Source organism: Triticum aestivum, chromosome 2A (genome assembly GCF_018294505.1).
Source record: "Triticum aestivum cultivar Chinese Spring chromosome 2A, IWGSC CS RefSeq v2.1, whole genome shotgun sequence".
NCBI lineage: Eukaryota > Viridiplantae > Streptophyta > Magnoliopsida > Poales > Poaceae > Triticum > Triticum aestivum.
The window spans coordinates 40,434,671-40,445,521 of NC_057797.1; the positions used below are offsets into that span (position 1 = coordinate 40,434,671).

The 10,851-nt window shown below is 48.9% G+C and overlaps 1 protein-coding gene across 2 annotated transcripts; it reads left to right on the top strand.

Moving 5' to 3' along the window:
- The first annotated feature begins 7,520 nt into the window (after positions 1 to 7,520).
- Positions 7,521 to 9,282, top strand: LOC123184568 (protein trichome birefringence-like 42). Of its 2 annotated transcripts, none has more exons than XM_044596663.1 (4): positions 7,521 to 8,378; positions 8,521 to 8,720; positions 8,797 to 8,952; positions 9,060 to 9,282. In XM_044596663.1, exons 1-4 carry the CDS (start codon positions 7,536 to 7,538, stop codon positions 9,145 to 9,147), a joined length of 1,287 nt encoding a protein of 428 aa, XP_044452598.1. In that variant the 5' UTR covers positions 7,521 to 7,535; the 3' UTR covers positions 9,148 to 9,282. The 2 variants fall into 2 exon arrangements, with proteins under 2 accessions (XP_044452598.1, XP_044452599.1); XM_044596664.1 differs by having other exon boundaries at positions 8,539 to 8,720.
- The last annotated feature ends 1,569 nt before the right edge of the window (positions 9,283 to 10,851 follow it).

Here is a 10,851-nt window from a genome sequence, read left to right on the forward strand (position 1 = left end):
GACCCCCCGACCCCGAAACAGTACCCCTACCCCGACACGGCACCCCGACACCGACCCCCGACACCTCCCAAAAAGGTGTTATTTGGCCTTGTAGAGGCCGACGGGTCATATATTTGTGAATTATTAGTTAGGTCATATATTTTTCGATTTTGTTATGAAAAACATCATATCTAATTGTGTTGATCGGGTAGTTTTAAATGTGCAGTTGTTTCATTGCTGCGAGGTTTGGTGTTCGACGACCTCGCCGTGCGTTTGACGAGCTCTGCCCCTTCGTTCGTGGGTGAGCACAAATGACATGTCCTCCTCCCCCATTAATTATTTGATCTATTCCGATGAAACTTGATAGCTAGCTATATATGTGTCTTGAATCATCAGTATGCATAACCAATATGTGTCTCCCGTTCGAAAGCGTCATAGTTATAAATATGCATGCATTTGCATATTTATAACCTTGATTCTTTCGAATTGTCCAACGCTATCCATGGACAGCCCGAGTATGTGTAGATTGGGTTCGTTTTCCCATATGCTTTGCTCCGGATCTGACGCATAAATTTCGTCAGTGCCTCCCCTGTTGTTCTCTGGGTACACATCCTCTCTGTTTATTGCAGAGACGTGTATCAGGAGAACAGCGGGGAGGTGCTGCCGAAATTTTGCGTCGGATCCGGAGCATAGCATGGGAAAATAAACCAAATCTACACATACACGGGTGGGATTAGGACCTATCATTACCTATTAGAGTGTAGGTTGCATGGACGTAATAAAATTGACAAAGTAGATCAACTGATGAATATATACATGGTGAATTACATATATAATTGTTGTGTGACCAGTAGCTCTAAAAGTCAAGATGAGTGACCGTGCGTGGATGTATACCGGTCACACTGGTCAGAACAAATGGAGCGTTGAATGGTTCACAAAAACCAAGGGGTTTGTGCAAGCCGCATTTGCAAATGGCTAGAATAAAACCTGGTGCCCCTGTTTCTGGTGCGGCAATTGGGAAAAGAAGACAGAGGTTGAAATGGGCAAACACCTGCAGAAGAGTGGTTTTACGCCCGATTATACGGTGTGGACATTTCATGGTGAGTCTGCCCAACGTGACCGAGCTGAGGTGGATCGTCGTCGCACCAACGAGCATGGTATTGGTATGGAAAACATGGTGCAAGACTATGGTGATGCTCGGGATCCGGACGAGGAGATGGAGGAATCTGCAAAGGCCTTCAATGAAATGTTGGAGTCTTCAAAACGTTCGCTCCACGAGCACACTGAGCTTTGTCAGTTGGATGCCATCTCACAAGTAATGGCTCTGAAGGCTCAATTCAACTTGGGCAGAGAATGCTATGACGCAATTATGACAATATTTGGACGCTTTCTACCCAAAGGCCATGTAATGCCTGCAAACCTATACCAGTCGGACAAAATCCTCCGTGCACTGAAGATGCCCTATGAGAAGATACATGCCTGTGAGAAAGGATGTGCCTTATTTAGGCTTGACTATGCGGACTTGAACTATTGTCCCATTTGCAAGTCTTCCAGGTATATTGTGGTAGACAACGGTATGGGTGAGAAGACACAGACCAAAATCCCTGTTAGTGTTCTTCGGTATATGCCAATCGTACCAAGACTTCAACATCTTTTCATGGTCGAAGAGACGGCCCGACAGATGACATGGCACAAAACAGGCAAAAGAACCGAACTAGATGCAGATGGGAATCTGATGATGGTACACACATCGGATGGTGTTGCATGGAAAAAGTTTGATGAATTACATGCTGACAAAGCGGCAGATCCAAGGCATCCTCGAGTCGTCATCAGCACGGATGGGTTCAGTGTGTTTGGTATGACGGCAGCCCAATACAGTTGTTGGCCCGTATTTGTCTTTCCACTCAATCTCCCCCCGGACAGATTATGCAAAGAAAGAACATTTTCCCCCATGATGTTGCGTGGCTTCATCCCTGAGGATGAATGGCTAGTACTGGCAAAACTCGGCTATTTCTTCCGTGTTCTTTGTGCGAAAGAACTATCGCCTGGCGTGTTGAAGAAATGGAAGAGTTGGCGCCGGAGTTGATCTGCAAGTTAGAGAAGATCTTCTCACCAGGCTTCTTTAATCCAACGGAGCATTTGATTTTGCATCTCCCGACCGAGGCAAGATTGGGGGGCCGTGCAAAATCGTTGGTGCTACCCAACTGAGAGGATGCAGAAGACGCTTCGAGAAAAATGTAAAAATAAACGTAGAATTGAAGCATCGATGGCTGAGGCATTCATCACAGAGGAGGCGGAAAACTTCGTAACAGCGCACTACGAAGCCAAAAATCGTCATTTGCATAATCCGAAGCCTCGGTACAATGCTGACGACCCTAAAAAGGGTGGATCCAACCTCAGCCTATTCAAAGGGAATCTCGCACCAGCTAGTGTTTCACATCCAGTATCTTTGGATAACGAAGAATGGCGGACCATTTCGTTGTATATCTTCAACAACCTGGTAGAAGTGCGGCCATACATCGAGTAAGTTCTCGGTACATTGTTTCACAACTTCTATTTCCTTTGAACTGCTCTTATTCCTGGATATGTCATACAGTCGATACGTCGCCATATTCTCGTATGGAGCGGAGATCCAAAAGGATTCCGTCGAAGAGTATGAGCTTCTCGCAAAGCAAGGAGGCGGCTATCTCGGTTTCATCTCTTGGTTCAAACAAACAGTAATTTCTATTAGACAATTTCATTTCATTCTCTAATTTGTGCGTAATGCAACAATCCTTTCATATTAAACTTGTAGGCTAATTCAGAGTCTATGGACGCCGAATTGAGACAAGTCGCTAATTGTTTTGACTATAAGGTCCGTTCATTTGACAAGTACGACATCAACAGGTATCGCTTTCGTACCTATGGCAAAGAGCTATCTATGGCCGACCGAAAGTCTACAAATTGTTGTGTATCTGCTATCGGCGAAGGAGGTACCGAGTATTATGGGAGAGTTGAAGCAATTTATGAACTTCTATTCTATGGTGAAAACCCACCGAATGTCGTAGTCTTCAAATGTTATTGGTTTCAGCCGAAGGAGACTAGAAGGACTCATGAACATATAGGGCTAGTTGAAATCAACCAAAGCACCCATTTAGATGTTCCTGATGTCTATATTACGGCTCAACAGGCGACCCAAGTATTCTATCTACCATGGGCATGCCAAACTAATCCAAATCTGAAAGGTTGGGATGTCGTTTATGAAGTGCCGCCACGTGCTAGACTTTCTCCCCCAAAGGAAGAGGATTATGAACCTCACATTAACCCAGACACATATGAAGGAGAATTCTTCCAAGAGATACGTCTTTCCAAAAAGCGTTTCAAGAACCGCTATACTTCACCCCAAAACATTGAAGTAGACAGCGACAATGAATCCAACATCACCCCAGAGGAGGAACAAGAAGAGCCGGAACAAGAAGAGGTTACTGCTGCGGATGACCTGTCAATGCTTGACCGATTACGTCAAGGTGGCCTTGCACATGTTGATGCCAATGAACCCTATGAGCCCATCATTGATTATAGTGATGATGATGATTATGCATTTATTGATGATTCTGATCGAGATTATTAGTAGTGTTAGGTATTCAATTTTTTTATGTTGTACTTGATGATGATACAGTTAAGTGATATACATATTATTATTCATGTCGGTACTTTTTTTATGTTGTACTAATTTTGTTTATTCTTTGTCATGGCAGGTGTTGAAAGATGGTGGGCGCTGGTCGGGAGCGCGCCGAGGCCCCTTCTTCGTCGGTGCATGGTGCGAGGTCTTCCATTCCACACGCACCTCTCCACCGAGCGTTGCTGGACAGTATGGCGACACCGCCGGGCCCTTCTTCATCAACCACGGTGCCCAGCAGGGGACGAGGTAAGAAGAAGAGAGGAGGTGGAGCACGTGGTCGCGGGAGAGGAGGTAGGGTGACTCTTATAGCGCCTTCCTCGTCACCGCCCCCAGCTGTTTCACCCGAGCACATGACTGCTAGGGTGGACTCGTCTGAGGAGGAGGCTGCACGGACTCTGGCCCACGAGCCTCTGGTCCACGGGTCTTCGGCCCATGAGTCTCGGGTCGACGGGCCTTCGGCCCACGAGACTTGGGCCCACGAGACCCCGGAGGAGCACACGTCTGGATGGGGTAACTGGTCGGGTCAGCCTGAGGAGCCGAGTGGCCATGCTGATGATGGCGGGGAGCCGACTGATGAGGAGGGTGAGGAGGGGGCAACGTCTACCAGCGTGGTGCTACACGGCTCCCATCCGTGCCGGCGACCCGCGAGCAGAGGTGGTTGATTTTCCCTGATGGGGAGAGGTAAGTGCATTTAATCTTTTTGTACCTTCTGCATTCACGTTTCTTCAAATAACTGATGTGTTGGCCTTGTCATGCTGCAGAGGTTGGGACCACCATGAAAGTGTCCGCCGGCCCAACTCCGTCCTTGGAGTTCTGATTTGGCAAAACTTCCCGGGGTTTGTCACGTTGCCTGGTGAGGGTCGGCTTCCAGAGGTTGGACTGACTTGGGAGCACTACTTGGCTGCCCCGACCCCGCCGGGTGAGATTATCGACGGTGTCTTGTGCAAGACGAGGGCAGACGTGGTGATCAGAAAGTTCTGGGTAATTGCTCCTTTACACAATTAAAAATCTTCAACTAGCTAGTTATTAATTGTACTAATCAATATTGTCTCATTTGATTGCAGACATTCTACAGGTGTGAGGAGGGATACGAGGAGGAGGAGGCAGATGCTATCCACAAGGAGTGTAAGCGCCTACTTCAGAACTTACGGCATGAGGTTCGGGTGCAGGCTATTCGAGACTACTACGCCGGGCGTGGTGTCAAGAAGCCCAAGCAGGAGTGCCGCGATAAGTTCTTGAGTAAGGAGAAGTACATGAAGGTAATTCTTAAGGGCTTGTACTTACTTCCTTCATTTAGTAATTCATAGCCGTAGCGCTCAAGTTTCTATTTGCTAACTTAGGCCCCTCCGAGATGGTGTGCGGATCGGATGGATTGTTGGGAGGTGTTGGTCAATGCGTGGTGCTCAAAAGAATGGCTGGCCACCCACAAAGAGGCCAAGGACAAACGTGCCCAAATGGAAGGTGTGCCACACCACCAAGGCAGCTCCAACTTATTTCAGTACGGGTGGAACTGGGTATGTGGTTTGCTTCATGATTCATGCAATTCATTCATCATGCTAGCTTTAGCCCTTTAATTACTAATTTACTTTGTTTCTCTCTTTCAGGCACGCTACAATAAGGCGGATAAGGTGCCAGAGGTGTACGACCTGTATGCCATGGCCCACACTGGCCCTTACAAGAAAGTCAAGGCATTCTCTGCGTCTGACCTCAATGATCCAAAGAACTTCACCAACATCTCCACCCACGACAAGCTCGTGCAATATAGAGATCAGGGGAAGGCGAGGAAAGGGGAGGACTTTAACCCGAGCCAGGGTCCCATTGATACAGAGCTGCTGATGATATCTGGTGGCGGGAGGTCCCATGGCTCCATAGCCATGGGAGATGGACTTATCCGTTGTCCTAGCACTCTCCCGGAGATCAAGGCGCGCCAGTCGAGCTCCGCTCCTGAGATAAGGCCTCGTGAACGGCCAGTCCAACTCGCCTTCAAGGTTAGTTATACGTACTCAGCTATCTTTCTCCATTACATTGTGTGCGCTTCCATCAATGATTACAAATGGTCATGTGAGTGGTGTTGCAGGCTGCTATATAGAGTGAGAGAGATAGAACGGAGAAACTTCTGGCGGAGGCGGCGGAGAGGCAGCGGGAGTTGGAGGAGAGGACGACAAAGATGTTGGAGGAGGAGAGGGCACGGAATGACATGCAGGCAAGGGCCATGTACGAGCTCCTTGTGGTAAGTTTCTTCTGCAGATTACTTGCTAGTCTTAACATTTGAGTCTCATTACTAACTAGTATGACTCTATTGTGAAAACCAAATGTGCAATCTGTGTGCGAGAAGTTCGGTCAGACCGCTCCGCCGATGCCAGTGATTGCTCCTGGGAGCACGGTGAGTTTAATTTGAATGGACATTACTTGCTAGTCTTAACATTTGAGTGTCATAATGCTAATGAGACATTGGAAATGATCTTTGGTGCAGCTTAACTCCAGAAACGCATCACACGATCCTTCTCCAGCTACCGGCGCGAGCCAGCCCGCTCCTACACCTCCGTGATCACGGTAAGTTTCTCTAGTGTTTTGCTTAACAAATGCATAAAGACCTAGACTTAGCTTTATTTCCTCCAATATGCTTACCGTAATAACCTAGAGTTAGCTTCTTTTCCTCCAAAATGACTTAATAAGCTTACTGACCTCATAAACAATCCATTTTACCTAAGTTAGCTCCAAATGATACGTACTTAGCTTACTTATGTCAAAAATTGCATAATTAACTTAGTTAGCTCATAAACGATCCATTTTACCTAAGTTAGCTCTAAAATGACTCATTTTACCTTAGTTAGCTTATAAGTGATCCAATTTATCCAAGTTAGCTCTAAAACGATTAGTATTTCTCCACCTGCCGTCGGCGCCGGCGCCGGTTCGCCTCATCTTTGGCGACACTAGGGCGAGCCTTCAGCTCGCGCCAGTGCTAATAGTCATCGCTAGATGGTACGGACCTGCAAAAAAACAAAATTAGCTTCAAGCACATCAAATAAAAAAAGTGGAGAAAAAAATAGATGAAAATAGAAAAAACATAGGACCCTGGTGAGTGGCACAAAGCAATTCCGTCTTGACGTTTTTTTATGCCAATTTTAGTTACCCGGGATGGCAATTTTAGTTGTGAAGTATGGCAACTTTAGTTGTGATGTATGGAGGGACTAACCAGGACAACCCCATATTTACTTTTTTTTTCTTGAAATTTATTGGTGTACTTGACCATATATGTGCATTTTTTTACACCAACTAATAAATTATGAAAAGAATAAAAAGGTTCATATGTTTTGTACTGTCACGCTATTGCCTGACTACATGATATCTCAATATAAAATCGTGGCATTCAATACTGTGTTCAAAAATAGCATTGATCATGTTATTCAGGAATGCAATTGTTTCCTTTTACTCGAGCGCCCTTTACACGCAAGTAATAGATTATCAATGCGTGCTTTCCATTCCGGTGCTTCCTATTTTTCTACTAAAACTTACTCCCTCCGTAAATTAATATAAAAGCATTTAGAATACTAAATTGTGATCTAAACGTTTTTATATTAGTTTACAGAGGGAGTACCAAATATGAGCGCTGGAGACCTATTAGTAGTACTACCTCTCACCAGATCAGAAATTATCAATACTTGGGATCATCTGAAATTTTGCCCGGACAGAAACGGCAGCAGACCAAAACCCCAACCCCTCCTCACCAAGACGCAACCAACCAAAACCACTCTACCTCAGCTCCACGCATCCCACGCCCGGTCCATGGCTCTGACCAGCGGCGACGGGGTCGGTTGACTTTCCTTCCTATAGACTTCCGCCATTGCCAGCTCCATCGAGCTCGTGAACGCGCCCCCTCCCTCCACTGAGAGTAATGGATTCCCTCGCGACGTCCACGGCCCGGAGATGGGCGCTCTGCTCCCTCCTCTGCCTCTGCCTCTTCTGCGCCGGCCTCCTCCTCGGCTCCCGCCCCTTCTTCTTCCCCGCGCTGCTGCCGCCGCCGTGGGAGCACTTCTCCAGGCTGCAGCAGCAGCCCGCTCCACGTCCTCATCTTCCTCCTCCTCCTCATCATCATGCTGCTGCCTACCATGACCACGACGACTCCACGGCACCAGCGCCGGACGCCGGCCCCGGAGATCTTGGCAGCGAGGAGGAGAAGCGAGACGAGGAGCCGGCAGCGTCAGCGCCCTCTCCCCTTCGTGCTGCTGCTGCTTACCATGACCCCGACGACTCAACGGCGCCAGCGCCGGACGCCGGCTCGGGAGATGTCGGCAGCGAGGAGGAGGAGCAAGACGAGGAGCTGGCAGCGTCGGCGCCCGCGCCCGCTCCGGCATCGGACGGCGACGGCGACGGAGAGGGAAGGGAGTGCGACCTGTTCGACGGGAGCTGGGTGCGCGACCCGGCGAGGTACCCGCTGTACGAGGCGGCGGAGTGCCCGTTCCTCAGCGACCAGGTCACCTGCCGGAGGAACGGCCGCCCGGACTCCGGCTACGAGCAGTGGCGGTGGCAGCCGAGGGGGTGCGGCGGCGCCGTCGGGAGGCTCGACGGCCACGGGGCGCTGGAGCAGTGCCGGAACAGGCGGCTCGTGTTCGTGGGCGACTCGCTCAACAGGAACATGTGGGAGTCGCTGGCCTGGATCCTCTACACGGCGCTGCCCGACCGCTCGCGGGCGCGCGTCCACCACGCCAGCTCCGAGCACAAGATCTTCCGCGCCATGGTACTCACGCCTTTTCTTGAGAAATACTACTCCTACTTCAGAAACAGAGTGCCCCCAGATGCATGCTCCGTTTCCAAATTATTTGTTTGAAATTCATGTTGCTACAATAGAGCTTACACAAAATTATTTGAAATAAAAATAGGGAAAATACATGTTGCAGGATTACAATTGCTCGGTGGAGTTCTTCTGGAGCCCGTTCCTGGTGCAGCTTGAGACCAAGCCGGACCGGACCAAGGTGCTCAAGCTAGACCAGCTCCCAGCCATGCTTCAGCAGGTGATCGGGGCAGACGTCCTCGTCTTCAACACCGGCCACTGGTGGACACACACCGGCAAGCTCAGGGCGTAAGTCCATCTCCGCTCGTATATATTTCATCCCCTTTTCCAGCGGCCGGCGAGCTGATTATTTCACTGACTGCAGCTGGGATCACCTGGAGAGAAACGGGATGCTGGTCAAGATGGAAGGAGAGGAGGCATTCAGCAGAGCGCTGAGGACATGGGCGAGATGGGTGGATCACAACGTGGAGCAGACCAGAACCAGAGTCTTCTTCCGAAGCGTCTCGCCTGAACACAAGGGGTACGCACATTTCTTTCTGCCAAACTATAGCATAACAAAAATTCAGGCATTACCGACTGACTGAACCTCCTAACATACATACAACGCTGGTACTACAATGTATGCAGCGCGAACTGGTGCTACAATCATTATGCAACTCCCTTTTGCCGGAGGAACACTTTGTGTGCTACCAAACGTCACAACATAACTGGGTGATTATAAAGGAGCTCTACAGGTGTCTCCAAAGGTAAATGTTGGGTTGGCGTATTTCGAGATTAGGATTTGTCACTCCGATTGTCGGAGAGGTATCTCTGGGCCCTCTCGGTAATGCACATCACATAAGCCTTGCAAGCATTGCAACTAATGAGTTAGTTGCGAAATGATGTATTACAAAACGAGTAAAGAGACTTGCCGGTAACGAGATTAAACTAGGTATTGAGATACCGACGATCGAATCTCAGGCAAGTAACATACCGATGACAAAGGGAACAATGTATGTTGTTATGCGGTCTGATCGATAAAGATCTTCGTAGAATATGTGGGAGCCAATATGAGCATCCAGGTTTCGCTATTGGTTATTGACCGGAGACATGTCTCGGTCATGTCTACATTGTTCTCGAACCCGTAGGGTCCGCACGCTTAAGGTTTCGATGACAGTTATATTATGAGTTTATGAGTTTTGATGTACCGAAGTTAGTTCGGAGTCCCGGATGTGATCACGGACATGACGAGGAGTCTCGAAATGGTCGAGACATAAAGATTGATATATTGGATGGCTATATTCGGACACCGGAAGTGTTCCAGATGATTTCGGAGAAAACTAGAGTGCCGGAGGGTTACCGGAACCCCCCGGGAGAAGTAATGGGCCTTATGGTCCCTAGTGGAGAGAGAGAGGGGCGGCCAGGGTGGGCCGCGCGCCCCCCTTTCCTTCTTCCTCTCCCCTTTCCTTTCCCCCTCCTAGTAGGAGTGGGAAAGAGGGGAGTCCTACTCCTACTAGGAGGAGGAATCCTCCTCCTTGGCGCGCCCTAGGGCCGGCCGGCCTCCTCCCCATGCTCCTTTATATACGGGGGCAGGGGGCACCCCTAGACACACAAGTTAATCCACGTGATTGTTTTCTTAGCCATGTGCAGTGCCCCCTTCCACCATACTCCTCGATAATATTGTAGCGGTGCTTAGGCGAAGCCCTGCGACGGTAGAACATCAAGATCGTCACCATGCCGTTGTGCTGACGGAACTCTTCCCTGACACTTTGCTGGATTGGAGTCCGGGGATCGTCATCGAGCTGAACGTGTGCTAAAACTCGGAGGTGCCGTAGTTTCGGTGCTTGATCGGTCGGGCCGTGAAGACGTACGACTACATCAACCACGTTGTCATAACGCTTCCGCTGTCGGTCTACGAGGGTACATAGATCACACTCTCCCCTCTCATTGCTATGCATCACCATGATCTTGCGTGTGCGTAGGAAATTTTTTGAAATTACTACGTTCCCCAACAGTGGCATCCAAGCCAGGTTTTTATGTGTTGATGTTATATGCACGAGTAGAACACATGTGAGTTGTGGGCGATATAAGTCATACTGCTTACCAGCATGTCATACTTTGGTTCGGCGGTATTGTTGGATGAAGCGGCCCGGACCGACATTACGCGTACGCTTACACGAGACTGGTTCTACCGACGTGCTTTGCACACAGGTGGCTGGCGGGTGTCAGTTTCTCCAACTTTAGTTGAACCGAGTGTGGCTATGCCCGGTCCTTGCGAAGGTTAAAACAGCACCAACTTGACAAACTATCGTTGTGGTTTTGATGCGTAGGTAAGATTGGTTCTTGCTTAAGCCCATAGAAGCCACGTAAAACTTGCAACAACAAAGTAGAAGACATCTAACTTGTTTTTGCAGGGCATGTTGTGATGTGATATGGTCAA